The sequence below is a fragment of the Botrytis fragariae genome (assembly GCF_013461495.1).
Source record: "Botrytis fragariae strain BVB16 chromosome Unknown tig00000001, whole genome shotgun sequence".
NCBI classification, from domain to species: Eukaryota; Fungi; Ascomycota; class Leotiomycetes; order Helotiales; family Sclerotiniaceae; genus Botrytis; species Botrytis fragariae.
This window is the reverse complement of record NW_023500987.1, coordinates 901305-917148: the sequence shown is the minus strand read 5'-3', so window position 1 is coordinate 917148 and position 15844 is coordinate 901305. Positions and strand designations below refer to the sequence as shown.

At 42.8% G+C, this 15844-nt stretch overlaps 2 protein-coding genes across 2 annotated transcripts; one reads left to right on the top strand and one right to left on the bottom strand.

The window, feature by feature from the left end:
- Positions 1–931: 931 nt before the first annotated feature.
- Bfra_000285 (putative pre-mrna splicing factor clf1 protein) lies at positions 932–3175 on the bottom strand (the record flags this gene model as incomplete). The annotated part of the gene is made up of 1 exon (XM_037330729.1): positions 932–3175. The coding sequence occupies one exon, from the start codon at positions 3173–3175 to the stop codon at positions 932–934; it is 2244 nt and encodes a 747-aa protein (XP_037197062.1).
- Positions 3176–3496: 321 nt separating this feature from the next.
- On the top strand, positions 3497–4056 carry Bfra_000284 (uncharacterized protein; the record flags this gene model as incomplete). The annotated part of the gene is given in 4 exon segments (XM_037330728.1): positions 3497–3603; positions 3616–3781; positions 3807–3944; positions 3994–4056. The coding sequence occupies 4 exon segments, from the start codon at positions 3497–3499 to the stop codon at positions 4054–4056; spliced, it is 474 nt and encodes a 157-aa protein (XP_037197061.1).
- Between the last annotated feature and the right edge of the window lie 11788 nt (positions 4057–15844).

Here is a 15844-nt window from a genome sequence, read left to right as displayed (position 1 = left end):
AGAATGCAAAATAATACGTAGACCGGTGAAAAAGCTATGTATACCAATGATACAGTCTCCAAAGGAAGAAGAGGGGAAATGAAAGATGAATGATACAGAAGTTTAGAGTATAAATATCTAGTAGCCCAAAGAATATACATATACAGACCATCATCTCACATGAGGAAAAACACGAAGTCATTCACATTCACAAACAGAAACAATATAGTATCTTCGAATACGCAAGAGTCTCATTCATCACCAGCCTCGCGACAACAACTACTACTAAATTCCTTCGTCACTACACACAACTACATCGTACACGACAGATATAGCGAACCACCATCACATTCATCTCTACTCTGCCACTTTCGACTTCCCATCCTCCGCACCACCTCCTCAAAATTTAAGCATTATATCCATTCCAATGACGGCCCATACCATAATGCAACATCTCCTACACCCCCCTTCCCCAAGAGATTTTCTTTGCACGGCAAGGTACACTCTCCGCCTCCACCCAAACATCCAAAGAAAAGAGATAATAACTCCGATCATGCAAGATCAAGATCTAGTACAGTACAATGTCATACAAGACATCAGTATTCGCCAACAAGAAAAAGTAGTAGTAGTACTAGTATTGTTATCCAAGAAATCAAAAAAGTTGGACGAAAAGTCGAGTAAGGAGAACATGAGAGGGAATTTTGTGGAAACGAGTCCAGAAAAATATGGTGAAAAGGAAAAAACGCCAGACGCGGCCGGACTTGTCGGATTTTTTTAGCAATAATGACCCATTTCCACGCCGTGCAAGGAAGAACCCCCAGCATGTGCAACAATACGGGATATATTGTAAACAAGGACATGAAAATGCAGCAGCGCTAATGTCAACGAAGAAAATATAAGAACACATAGTGAGAGTTTAGAATGCGAGATTACAGTACAAAAAGAGAGGGTATCATATTCGAGTTTTGGTACCAAGGTTTAACCAGCTCATATCCGAAGGGATTGAGGGTTGGTTTTGTCGTTGAGTGGGTGGTGGCGGTTGAGGTGATTGGAGCGAGAAATTATTCCCTCCAACAGTATCTCTGTTGGTGGTGTATACGCTAACAGTGTATGCATTACTTGGTCTGTTTTGAGACCAGCCTTGATTACCCATTGCCCATGAGTCCGGATCATTTACACTTTCTGGAACTCCGCTCGAGTATGCATCGGATCTTCCATCATAAGATGAAGCATTGCTTGCATAAGAGTCAGGTCGGAGCCCTTCAATCTTGCCAGACATCTCTGCTGCTACTGGGAAATGAGACCCGGCGGTAGATACAGTAGGACTATTGGTAGCCACCCGGTATAATGGAGTATCTCCTGGAATCGGAATCTTCAATGGAGGGACCAAAGCGGATGTTGTGGTAATCTGACTGGGAAGTCTTGAAGCATTAAGCTGTGTAGGCAGTCTTGCATCCGAGTATCGTGAAGCGGCATCATCGTCACTATTAGAAAGATTTTGTTTTGATTCTCCAAACCCCAAAAAACTCGTCATTGCACTTCCACCAGACCAATATCGATTCCATCCCGATGATCTTCTTGTACTGCCTCGTCTCTGCGCTCCAGGATTTCTAGGTCGTGGTGTAACCGTATCTTGACCGAATGAAACTTCCTTTGCCAATGCATCTTGAGCGTAAGTCCGATCAGGTGATGTAGGCTCATTTATTGTGGTTTTGTAGTTCTTGTTAAATTGACTGCTGCTGCCACTTCCAGCACTCCCGTTACCTTTGTCGTCCTCTCCTCTTCGATGTCCTATACGACCCATCAAGATGGCCATTGATGAAAATGAACCCTGGGATGCCGACTGTCCATGTCGTGGCGGATGCACTGATGAGTGCATATTTGCCAGACCTCTGTCCGAAAATTCCAAACCATCTTTCTCGAGAGGATATCCATTTGCATCTGCATTTTTGAGATCTCTCTTCTTCCGTCGCCATCGGAAAAGAATTAATACACCAATGAGTAGTAGAGCGGCCCCGATTATAGACCCAAGTACTGCACCCAATACTTTCACCGGAAACGTGTCGGCAACCTTATCGGTCGATTCAGCGGCTGCCGCAGTAGTGTTACCAGTACTTGTAGGTATCGAAGAACTTGTAATCGAAGAGGATGTTGATGGTACAATAACTTGTTGTGTGGTAGACTTCACCAACATTGATGTTGCATTCACCCAAGAATTTGTTCCCGCTCCAAATATGCACAGAACATCATCCTCATTTCCACCCGATATTACTACTTGTCCAGCTGCGCCCATTGCGACCGAATATGATGTCCTCGTAGATGTTGGAGCCAGTGTACCATTATAAGCAGGCCAGTCATCTTCCGTGAGACTACTTCTTTTTACTTCTTGCGTAGCTCTTTTTGTAGAGGTACTTGTTGACACAATAGCCTCCGCGCTTTGCACGGGACTACCAGAACCATCAACCAGAACGGTCCTGTTTACAGTGTTTGGTGTCACTGTCATATCAAAAGTATAAAGGTTCTTGCTTCCATCATCGCCCGTCATCATAACTGCTTTGACTGCTGAAGTGTTATATATCGGAGTGGCTAAGCTGCTGTTTGTGTTAGCCCAGGCCGTTGCTGGATTGAATTCCATCACGGCAGTATTCGTGTCAGTACCGCCAATATAGATTGCCGAGTCTGATGACCATGGAAGCAATAGAGGCTGCACAGCGGGTACAGGTGGTGTGATAGAAGCCCCATATGACAGAACATTGTATGGAGGCGACGCGGAAATTGTGAAGGTTTGAGATGATGGATCTTTACTACCATCTTGACTTCCTGCATACATTAGAATGGAGTCCGATGCATTCAAGTATACAGCACTGTGCCATAGTCGATTTTGAGCGACTAGCACTGTAGTAGTTAAGGTGTCCCATGTTCCATCATTAAAATTATATCGTTGAAGACCTGTATACAGGCTTGTAGCATTACTGCTCGTTCCACCGACAATATACAATGCATCCTGTCCGTTAGCAGGTGTTGCCTTTACACAAACTCCTCCCGATACAGATTCTCCTTGGGGTAATTGCGTCCAATTCGCTCCTTGGACTAACGATAGCGATTGAAACGCTTCGCTATTGTATGCGTATAATGTATTGTTATATAGTATCGAACAGGAATCATCCAGAGAATATTTTGGTTTTGGTAGAGCCATTATTATCTTGCTCAGTCGTGGTCGTGTTCATTCGTTATTCAGGTCGTCGGGTAGGCCGATCGACGCTACGAATGGTAAAAGGTTCGTCCTCGTTTCCGTTATGTATCTTGGCACATTATGAGCCAAATGAGAAAAATGTAGAAGATGTCTATCAATTGATAAGTTGAAAGGATGCTGTCAAAGCGACGAAACTAATTGTCGGAGGTCAGGTCTCGGTGGTTGTTGGAATTCGAACGGAGTCGTCAACGACGGGTATGTCTTCCAGCAAGCTACAATGCTTTAACAATAGGCGTTGAAAGCCCGTAAGAAGTCACCGTCAAGATGTCCAATCAAGTCGAATTTGTAATGAAGATTCAGTTCGTCCCGATTTCGAAGTGTAAGGCGTTTGGCAACAGATCCTCTAAGTGCGGGCAAGCTGAAACAACTAAGTGTAGATAAAGGACCCAAGATTGCAACGTTGTTTTCTCAGATCATAAAACGAAGGCGACTCTTGAGATGGTGAATGGCGACTCAAAAGAAAAAAAGAAACTGCAAAGAATGCACAGCAATCGAAACGTGAATGGTACAAACAAGTATGCCAGTATGACAACTGATGAGACCGGTATGGTATTTGGCACCCACGGTATAATAGGAGTTGACCGGCTGTCGAACAATCACGTCCGCTTCCTGGGGCAGGCCACGAATGGTACGAGCGAGGACCCGCCCTGTTTTGATCTACAATAGTATAAAAGCCGAGGATGTTCTGTTTCTGAAGCGCTCAATGCGATTTGTGTAAGTATGCTTTATATGTCTGGTTTCGAATGTATTATCACAGATAGATACTAAATTGCAAGAATATCAAATTTTCTTTCGATGATCCAGTAGATGAATGGTATTCCTAGAATTCAAAGAAGAACAATCAATGATTCCAAACCATGGATGGAACGAAATTGTAGAAGTCTCAGGCTTTGGTGGGCTTAATGGGCTTGACTGGCAAGGAGTTGAATGAATCCTTGAATTGATGAAAGGTTCTTCAATTTCGTTTTCGACCGAAGGACGGGGATTCTGGGTTGGAAATGGGTATGGGTATGGATGGTATGTATGGGACCTATGGATGTATTGCTGTATGCGACGCACGCGATATTCATATGTATGTAATCTGTATGGATTTCAATACCCGAGTGGAGAACGGAGAAGCTTTCTGGTATGAATCCGTATGATGTGTGGTAGAAAGTGGAACTTCGTATGTCTTTTGGTTCGTCATAGGTCGTTGTCGTTATCCATCAATTGTTCTATATGGGTTCATAAGATTCGTTGCCGGCTCCTAAAATTGGGGGGAGAAAGATTAATCAAAATATAGATATTAGGTGGGCGTAAAATGATTGAAAGATATCCAAAGATTGGTAGGGAGGGAGAGTACAATGATAGAGGGATAGAAAAACGATGAAAAGTACAGGACACAATCGCCAAGCAAGCAGGCAGATAGTGGACGAGCTGGCAAGGTTGGGGTGTAAGAAGGGAAGGATCGATAAAGATGCGTATGATACGATCTTTTTGGCCTCTTGGTGAGACGAGATGGTATGGTTAATGTAATAGGCAGATTGATGAATTTGTGAGTGTTAGCACGGAGTATAGATCTGTGATTAATTTCATGTTGCGGTAAGATCTTTTCGCTCTCTTTCTTTACTCTTTTGCTCTCTCTCTCTTCAAAAGATCTCCCTTCCAGTATTGACCAGTCAGAGTATGTTCTTGATCGTCCCTCTTACTTTTCCCTTTTCCCTTTTCCCTCACTCCTCCTCCTCCTTCTTCCCCTTCCAACCAAATGCAGATTGAACTTTTGCAGTCATACCCCTGTTCTCAGCATTTCCGTACCTGCTTTAATCAGATTGGGCAGTAGCAAATCTCTCTGCTAATCTTTGATAAGTTTAGTCTCATGCAACTAATTCAAATAAGGGGCTATTTTGGTTTGAGACCTCCCACCCTGCATGAACATTTTGAGCATTCATAATCCACTCTCCATTTCTCTTAGCGCGCCAAGTATCCAAGGGTGTTTCGTGCTGTCCGATATCCATTTCTTTTCCCCCCTGGCCACCCCCAAACTACTTCCATGTGCTCACTGCTCACTGCTCACTTAGATTTTAGAATTCAAAATTTAAAATTTAGAATCATTTTGCAAAACTTTTGATGCTTATTAGACAACTTCTTATTACTCAGCCAGCTTAGCTAGCTTAGCTAGCTCAGCCTGTAATGATTTAATCTAAGCCGTAATGTATTTATATGTGCATCTGAATAGCATCGTCATTTCTATCTTCGCATTGACTTCATTACTTTATCCAAACATTGGTTCTCGTACTCCTATATTGGACAATCCGGGTATGACTATCCATCGACAAGCAATCAATAAATTAAAACGTCCGTCCCCTGGGATCCAACTAGAATATTCTCATGGATAGACTTCTTCTTTCTTATCCGATGTTTGAGAAATCATCTTCTACTCTGTGTATGCAGATGGGGATGCTGAAGTTATGAACGGAGCTTACGACTTTTCGAGTCACACTTGCGATACGCAATTGATGAAAGGAGGTAGAAGAGAGAAGAAAGCCTAACAGATTTGACTGAGCCAGCCTTCATCGCCTTGATTGGACACTGTAATCACGGTACCAAAATGCTACGGCTTCATTGATCCAAACTGTCATCCATCCATCCATTGATTGACCGAGCGGCGAAGAGGGCGAGTAAATATTTGGGATATATTATTATCACATTGATTTCTTGGTCCCATATCAAAAGTTCCAAGCACATTTCATCTTCTTTTCATTGGCCAGTTCATCCACTTTTTGCCTGCAGCAGTACGCTCAGACTGAAGTACGGGAATGATTTGTTTCAACGACATGTCAATATGTCGAATCGTCGACCGACAACAAGGGTATCTGTACATGTACTTTGAAAAATAATCACACCGGTTTGAATGTGCAGTAAATTAATTGGAATCTAGGACAAACCATTCTCAGTTTTCTGATGTTGTAGAATCACGGAAGTGGCTGTCTATGTACTGACTGTACCATGAGAAATAATTGGTTGGGGTTAGAAACGCTCCACGCACAAGCATTCTTTTGGGAATTTAGCCCATAATACGAGTTGACTCAGTTGAGGGGCTTGCTGCGAATAACATTGATCCAGATTCTTTGCACAGCTCTTCTTTGAGTTGTTACACAGGAAGTTTCCTGTATTCCGATTCAATCTTCCCCTTCATCTTTCGCTAAATAATTTTCAGTTCTAAACGAAACTCAAGTAGGAGTGATGTCAGAATATTAAAAAGGAAAAACAAAGCTAAATATATCAACGTGGTGGCCAAGGTCAAATATTGATATCTCTAACAATAGACTTCATTCGTGTAAGCGCTTTCATTACAACTTTATTTGTTATCAACTCCATCAATAAGATGTGAAGGTATTGGCTTCTTATCTTTCTCTAGAAGCGCGCGGCCAGGCCAGTGAGAGATGTTGAAGACAATGACCAACATGTGATTGGGTCTAAGCTTTCGCGATGTGCCGAAACAACTTATCGAAAGTGCCGGTAGTTCATGATTCATTCGTTGAGAATACATCATTTTCCTGATCATAGTACTGAAGATCTATTCTAGTGATCTGCCCTCATGCAGCTCGCCCATACGGAAACACCACACTTATCACGTGGATTGATGATCTCATGTCTTGAATTTGGGGTTGTCTTTGCAAGCTTGCACCATGTTGTTTCCCACGAATGGTGGCCAGTAGTGTGGCCCTATTTGCATTTCGAGAGTAACGTGCCAACCTTATTCTGAATTTCGATAGTCTCGGCGGCACGCTGTTCATGCACTTCTTTCTACAAGTGCAGGCAAAATGTGATTTCTTGTGGTCATGCTAATCTTAATGCCGTTGTTGTGACACCATCAAAGCCGTTGGGGAACAATTTCGTTGGACACAATCTATGGAAAATCAAACAATTGTATTATCATTATAGCACCGTTACTCGACTGACGGAATCTTTTCCCGAACACTGTACTTCAAGAGACTATTGTGGCCTAAGTACGAGTCAAGGCCATCGTACCATAGACCTTTGGGGCCTTGTTCAAGAACCTTGAGATCTTCCGGTTACGAAGAGGATTGAGATCGAGATTTAACACACTCGATGTTTATCTTCTTGTAAGATCTATTTGACGGAGAAGTGCAACCTAGTCAGGAAGACAAAGAACAAGCATGATTTCGGGCTCGATGTAATCACAGTCTAAGCTCTACGACATAACTAGACCGACCTAGCGAACGTTACTACACAATGAGACCTACCAGTTTACAATCGTTCTCCAGTTAATCATGCACTGCTACCATTGGACAAGAAGCGAATTTAACCTCCTCTTCGTTCGGTGAATCACAATGACGTTTATTTATTGAATAACTAACTTTACAATTTTGCGTTTATTCAAAGTATCTTTGAGGTAGAGTTACAATGTTGAGTCAATGTCAATCTTACGCCATGTCAATTGGCCGGATTGATTGATGCGATGATGTTTATTTGGACCGACTTTCACGCAATATCATGCAGTCGACGCAACGTGATTTCTATGAGACTACGTAGGGACCAGGCTTTTGATCGGTGGCTACCACGGAGGAAGTTGGTTGTGGTAAAGAAAGAATAGTCTGCCTGAAAACTGAAAGATCAAATTAAAATAGATATGACTTATTCCAGACAACAATATACAAGCAACAGACATCAAATACCCAGGTGGACGTGATCTAAGATGCTGTATAGATTTACGTATCAAGGTTTCAGGATGTAAATAAATCCAATTACAAAGGCATAGATCCAACTAATCGACTCGCAGAGCTCACAAAGAACTACATATACATAGATAACATATAATAATATATCTCTTATTGAATAACGGCTAGTATCACCCACTAAAACTGAACTATAGAAAAAAGAGTCAAGAAAAGATAAATGAATAAAAGGAAATAGGGTATGTGCCATATATGCATGAAACAAACTCAAATAAACCACACATCCCACTCCACACATATATCCAACATCCCTCTCTTTCCCTCCCGTACCTGTACAAAGAGAACCCTATGCAGTAAATAGAGAATTTTGTACCGCTAAGTGACGCAAGGAAATCGTTATCTTGTATATGATACTAATGATATACCCTCTCTCTCTTTATCGTCCATCGGCTCGCTAGCAAGCCAATTGGTCAATGAGATGAGATGGGATGCTATTGTGCTTCACTTCTGTGTGAAGACACCTGTCATTCCCTCCTTTCTTCTTTTCTTTTCTGCCTTCCTCTAGAGGGATGGAACAGAGATCTAATAAGCCATCCCCCTGTAAGCTCCCCCGGAATTCCCACCTCCTATATTCATATTCGGGACGGTAGGCTGTCGACTTTGATGCCCAGTTCCAGCCACTGGCGCAGCGCCATCGACAAGATTTTCTTGGCTGCGCGAATATGGGTTCGCGGGCTCATTCATGAAACTTGAGGGTTCATGCGTCTCGTGAGTGGAGTGTAGGTATGGGTGTTTTGGATCAGCCTCATAGGAGTGGATGCTGGATTTAGAGTCCATGAGGAGAGAGTTGCGGGCGTCGAGAGGAGTGAGATTATCAAGGTCGCGATTGAGTTTTTCTTGAAGAGAGGTTAGTTTTGAAAAGTTTGGATGGGGAGAGAAGAGACTTACCAGCTTCCTTACGACGTTTTCGATGGGGTTTTGTTTGATGATTGAGATGACGGCGTTGACACCGATGAGGATGGCGAGGGTACCGGTGAGAACTGACTGAATGGCAATGAGAACGACACCGGTGACTGTTTGGGTGGTTTCGGCGATACCGAGTTCTTCGACAAAGACGAGGATACATATGACAGAGAGGACACGGACGGCTTGGACGAACATGTTAATCACGTTGGCGGATTTTCTCTCGTAAGGACGACTCCAGAGGAGAAGTGAGAGCACTGGTCAAAGAATTAGAACGACAGTCCTGTACTGTTGCACGGGATTACTTACTGAGGCATTCAATGATGAGTTGAGCAACGGTTTGAGTGAGACCATGTCCATCGGCTGCTGCTAACACGCATCCTTTTGCGAACATGTAGATGATAGCTGGGACGAACAACCACCAAAAATCCTTCTTATAGTTCTCGTAGAACATACTGTATTTGAGCCAATTGTCCTTCTTCTCGTATAAACCTGACACATCTCCGTCTCTCTCTTTAAGCTTCTTTGCTGCCGAGGAAATCTTATAGGCGAAGAATACAAGAACAGCAGTAAAGATAGTCAATGTGACAGCGGCAAGTGTTTTAGCAGCCCATGAATCGCCATTGGTGAATTGGAATATACAATAAAGAACCCATACACCGTAGAGAGCAAGAATCAATTGAACAGTGAGACGAGCCATAGTTTGCCAGTAATGTTTTCGGAATCCGGTAAGACTTTTTGGGAAAGATGCAAAGAGGGCCCAGGTTTCGAGGAGGACTTTGAAAGCAAGGACTGCGACGACAATGGCGGCAATAACACAAGCAACGATAAGGAGAACTGTCATAAAAGTGTTGGCTTGTGGAACTGAAAGTTCTTCGACGTAGGCCTTGATTCCCGCTACTTTTTCTTCGATGATTGCTGTCGTAGTGGTGGTGTCACTAGCATCATCCGTTCCGTTGACTGACGTCACAACATCTCGAAGGTATAGTAACGATCGTTTGGAGGGAGTATCAGTGGATCCATCTGAAAATACCAATGTAGCATTTTTCAAATAGGTAACACTATCAGTCGTCAAATTACCTCCAGTAGCAGCTCGGAAACTGTCAATCGATTGTTGCATAGCGGTCCAGGGAATAAGACCGGTACTGAATCCAAAGTTCTTGGTGAATTGTCGATAGACCGGAGGATAGTTGACGGACATCATTCCATTCATAGCCATGCCTTGAAACCATGTCATACATTCTGTGAACGACGGGCTGGTGGCTGCTCCTCCACCTGCTCCACTGGCTGCAGCACCGAGTGCGGAAACTCCACCTACAACAGCAGCAGCTCCAGCTACAGCTGCGGCAACATAAGATACAGCAGCCACAGCAGTAGTTTTACCATTGGTGACATCTGCTTGAACGCAAGCAGCCTCTTCTGCGGTATCCAAGTCCTTTAGTTCGATTGTAGCTATGGCGGAGATATCAGGTACCGAGAAAGCAATGGCGGGAATCATCGAGGCATATTGGTCTGGAATTGCTTGTGTTCCAGAGGCAGCAAAGGTTCCCACGGGGACTTCGATCAGAGCATTAGTTCTAATGATTCTTCGGACTCGTTGAAAAGGGGATGAAACTTACTCGGACATAATTGTTCTACAAATGTGGTCGAATCACATGGGTTGAAGGTGTTTGAATAAACTGATATTCCATATGCAGTGACGTTTATCTCAGCTGTGACGTTTTGAGATTTGGTACTGGATCCGGCCACATCGAAGGTGACTGTTTTCGCGTCATTATCGTACGTGACAGCCATCTTCTGGACTGAGATATTTGAATCGGCCAAACATGATGTAAAACTTGTTGTCGTGAGAGTTTGGGCTGCGAGGACTCTGCCCGGCAGAGTTCCTATTAAGGCTAAGGAAAGAGTTGAGAGGGTTGAAATTGGCCGTAACATCATGGCGACGGTGTGTATTGGCACGCGGAAGACCGCCTCTGTATACCGTCGGGAATCCCAAAACTCGAAAAACTCAGAATGTCTCTCTACTCAACGTCGATGTATGTTCTTTTGTAAATTTGCAATGGAATGATGCTCCAATTGTATGATGAGCGGTTTCTATGATTAGGTGTCGAAAGTTTGGGGCCTCGACTTAGAAGAGTATGTGGAAAAGCTGTATAATGATAATATGGCCTAGGGTCTACCTGGAAAGAATAGAAGTATGGTCAAAGCTGCAGAAGCTAGCCTTGGTATAACAGTGCAAATGTTGAAGATTGGGTAAAAGAGAGCAGGTGTATAGGAAGAGATATAATGAAGGTTGGTGCATATGATAATGCTTTTTGAGTGTATAAAATGCGTGAACTACAGATATGAGTGGGACAAACGATTGTATGAAGGAGAGAAATCTGAAAATCACTGGTAGAAGACCGGAAAAAGCTTGTCACATTACAAAACGATAAAGCAAAGAGATGAACGAGTGTGCGTGGTATGAAGACATTAGAATCAGAATCGACACGGTTATCGGGATATCTTTTTGAACAGGGGATGAGCCATTGGAACTTGATGTCGAAAAAGAAAAAAAGATTACTTGCTCGGGACTCAGAGTCTGGAATCACCAGGGGTTCGCCAAGGATTGAGAAGAGTTAGTGGGGCCGTGGGTAAGATGGACCAAGCAGGAGTTAAAAAGCTTGGGGACCACGCCGAAACTGACAAGCCCTAGCTCAGGGGTAAAGATTGACTGAGCCACTGTTACTACTTACTTTGGGAAATTCCGACGATTCTTTATATTTATTGGACAGGAGGCTTTCTAGAAAGATATCCACACTCAGGTACCGTTTCGTGAATTTATAGAAATGATTGGTTAAGTGTTGAAGATGGAGACTATGGAGTTCTCCATTAAGTTGCCTTTTCTCGCTTGTATTTCTTAGTCTGTAACAAGAATAGTACTTTAAGAGGGACTTACGAAGCTTGGTTGGTTATGATTCAGAAGACAGACCAAGATGGACAATGGAGCAAGATTTGATGATTATTACAAGTACACAGCCATAACCATCGATCCATCGCCAGATGATTTGAAAATAGAAACTTGGAATTTTTCTCTATGGAGTATTCTTCGAGAATGATGATGAAGAAGAAGAAGGAATGATACGATGAGAAAAGACTTCATTCGGTTTTTCGGCGTCTTTCTTTTTTTTTCATCACATCAAATATCTAACATCGGGAGTTACTTCAGATGTTTCTGTTTGTATTTCCCGGAGAAATGTGATGATAGTCTGACTCGGCACTTCCACAAAAATACAATGGTGATACTGGACTTGTCTGATCTTCCTCGTGTAGCAACGATCATCATATCATCATATTGAGAAAGGGTCCCGCGGGAATTCATGAGATTCCAAAACTAGGATATATCAATGTCTAGACGAACCAATTTCCTTGCCAAAGTAGAAACAGTGGAGTAGATTAATGAACTCATAAAGCATATTCGTAAGAGTACGACATTACTAAGAATGTTTTGCATAAGGCTTCAGATTATCCTCTAACAACGAATACAATTCATTCGAGCAGCATCAAGAATTCGTGTAAGCAGTCTACAACAGTTCGTCTGAAAATGGTAAGATGTTCAATTGAGTAAAACCATTTGATTTCCCCGTGCACTCCAGAATCTCCGAGGAAGAACGGCGCCAAAACAATATGTTTAAAAGTTAGACTCATGTATGTTTGAGAACGGAATTTCTAAGCTGCCGTTCGTTTTCAACGGCCGATTCATAAAGACAGGCAGGGTACTGAGGTAACTGAACACGATTTATATTATCAAATCTACCATTCCTAAAAACAACCTGGCTAAGCTTGAACATTAGATTCCTTGGTTAATTCCAGCAGATACGAGAGCCACAATTATCGAATGTAACTAAGGAATTATGCCATGTAGCATTGCAGGCAGCATACGAAGAGAGGAAAGAATCCTACAAGGCCATAATACCACTCTACATACGAAGGATTAACAGCAAACGAAACATTATTTTGGAGCGTATGAGCCTCAAGCAATAAAGGGTATATGTATTTGCTCTGAGCTCTCTTTATCACATACGACCATAGACTGAGGAGAATTGGGCATCCCGTCCGCTCTGCCATACACAAGCCTCAGATCGGTAGATTAGTAGTTGGGTGGGTGACCACCAGCGAATCCCTACTGTTGTATGTTTCTTTTTGCGGTTTTGTCGGTGGCGCAACCATTTTACCACACGATGAGCGATTTTTGCTGTCACTATATTGTCATTGCGCACACTGTTGTCTCTAGCGTTGTGAGGGGTACATATCTAAGCTCCTATGGACGACCATATTCTTCCATGGTGGAAGTGATTGTCGCATTTAGCATTTAAATGCCATCGCTCTTTCAAACTCAAAACTTGATATTATTTTGTCTCATGACTCTCTAAGAAGAATTTCAATCGAAAACTCAAACTCGTTGAACTGATATTACGCTCGTCCGAATGCTATTTCAGATTCAATATTGAGAACGAGTAAGTAAAGTGATGGTGCGCACGATTAAGTCTTCAACATTATGGTCTGTGCTTCTACCACCAACACCCCCTCGCTTATCTTCAAAAATTCTGCAAAGATTTTTCTCATCCATCATGTCTAGCAATAAGTCCTCACATTACAAGCACTTTTCTAACAAACATCTATCATAGCCTGCCCGGCTAGCTCAATCGGTAGAGCGTGTGACTCTTAATCACAAGGTTGGGGGTTCGACCCCCCCGTTGGGCTCAATTCCCTTCAGTAGAACTTTCTTTTTGAATCTTTTGCTCCCGGGCTCCACTATAAAGTTCGAACATCTCCTGTCATGCTCTTCCTTCACTTGGAGCCCTTAAAGTATCCATCGTCTTTCCTCTAGCGCGGAAAGCCCCGCCAGGGACCATCCACCCATTTGTGGATGTTCCCGGCATCTTTTTTTTTCTCAAAAGTTTTTCTCAACAGAGCTTTGCTATTCGCTCATCACAGCAGTCAAATCTCTTGCAACATGTACTGAGATATGATTCTCTTACTATATCAAGCATCAAGGACAGATGGCCGAGTGGTTATGGCGTGTGACTCAAGCTCAACAGCTTAGTTGGTGTAAAATCAACTAGCATTCTCATGGGCTTAGCCCGCGGGGGTTCGAATCCCCCTCTGTTCATTACCTTTTTGCACTTCTCGCGGGTGACTTTTTTTGGCAAATGTGGTAGATGACAACAATCTTACCATGAGAGCATCTCTGCATATATCTGGTAGTATCGTTGCCAACCTAAATTGAATAGGTGACGGATCACCAAAACTTTTGGCGGAATGGCATCCTTGGGGGGGGGGTTGAAATTCCGGCCGAAAACGTTGGTGATGAGATTGGCACAAGTACCACTCATCCTGCTCTTCATGTTGCTATCTCTTCCAAGCCGTTGGAGATGGTGGAAACGAAGCTCTTCAGCATCAATTCGTTTTGACTCTCGATGGTGTTGCCGAACGCGACGAGTATCTCTGCGAGCGATCGTATCATTGTCATTTTTCATGAGACGGAATATGTATAGTTGACGACAATTGAAACAACAGTGGTTATTTCGAGTAACAATCAAAGCTCTCAAAACCTCGATTGGTGATGTTAATGGAACAAAACCCTCCGTGGTGGGCGTGTATACCCACAATGACTACCTACCCAACTGCTAGTATAGCCCGTTGACCACGCACGTTGCTTTTCCAACCCATGTCAAGAGCTCTAGAGCCCCCGCGGATGTTTGATGACTTGGAGTCGTTGGGATACAGTGAGCTTCATATAAAGAGATCGTGGAATGGACGCTCCGATTTACCGAGATCATTTGTTGTGATGAACGATGTCACTTGGAGGTCTTTACCAAGTGAATCTCCCTAGCCAGATTCAACTATATAGAACTAGTGGATATCAACATGCCCTCAGATGGAGCGGGGTAGCGGATTCACTTACTTTATGCATTGCATTCTGGGGGCATCATCTACAGTAGCCAGGACTTCCATTTAGACTATCAGAGCGTCTATGGGGGAAATTTTTAATGATACCGACAGATGTCTGGATTATAGAACTTCCATGCCTCTATTCAACAACGAAAAACAAAGTGTGATTCACACCCTTATTACTAAATCCCGTTTCCAAACCAAATTATAAGACCTCAATCCCAAGATATACACAAAAAGTGAATAGACACCGCCTACAAAAGAGTTTATTGCACATCTGACCTATCCTTCAGTATCTTTCGATCCAAAGCCCTCGCGAAGCTAATGATAATTTCAAGTTCTGCCACTCACCACCCTCTACATCGACCCTCAATCAAGATAATCCACACTCAGCATCAAGATTGGAAACATCGAGATTACCAAATGAATATTCGAGCATAGCAATGTAAATTGAACCCCTCCCAACTTATCAGGGAAGTCCTGTTACATATATGCAGCAATTTTCCTCAAGGTCTACGAGAATATTCTCGAGGAAAAAATGACCTTGGTGCCATTTAACTCTCCGTCCCATGGTGTATACTTCCGAGTATATCACCTTCCATAATCGACAATTAGTGTTAATCATCACATGAATATTTGTCGGTGCTGGCGGAGGATATCAGTCCGCAGCGTTGGATGGCATAGATGAGATTGTAAGGTCACCTCTAGTATAATCCAAAATGCCAGCAGGGAGCGTGCACAGATATTCAATTCGACAAAAACAATGTACTTTAATCGAATTGTGATGGGTGTAATATAAATGCTATGGGACCGGATACCATCTAATTTCCAACCGTCTCCTTACATATTCAGAAAGCAGTAAGAGCTTGACATCGGGCAATCTACAATCTCATTGATAAAGAGGAATCAACTTGACTGAAATCATGACTTCCAGAACTGCATATTTCAATGCTTTAGTACAAGTTTGATAATATACAAGATATACATGACATGCTAAACAAATACATCCAAACTCTCAGATCTACAAATACACACA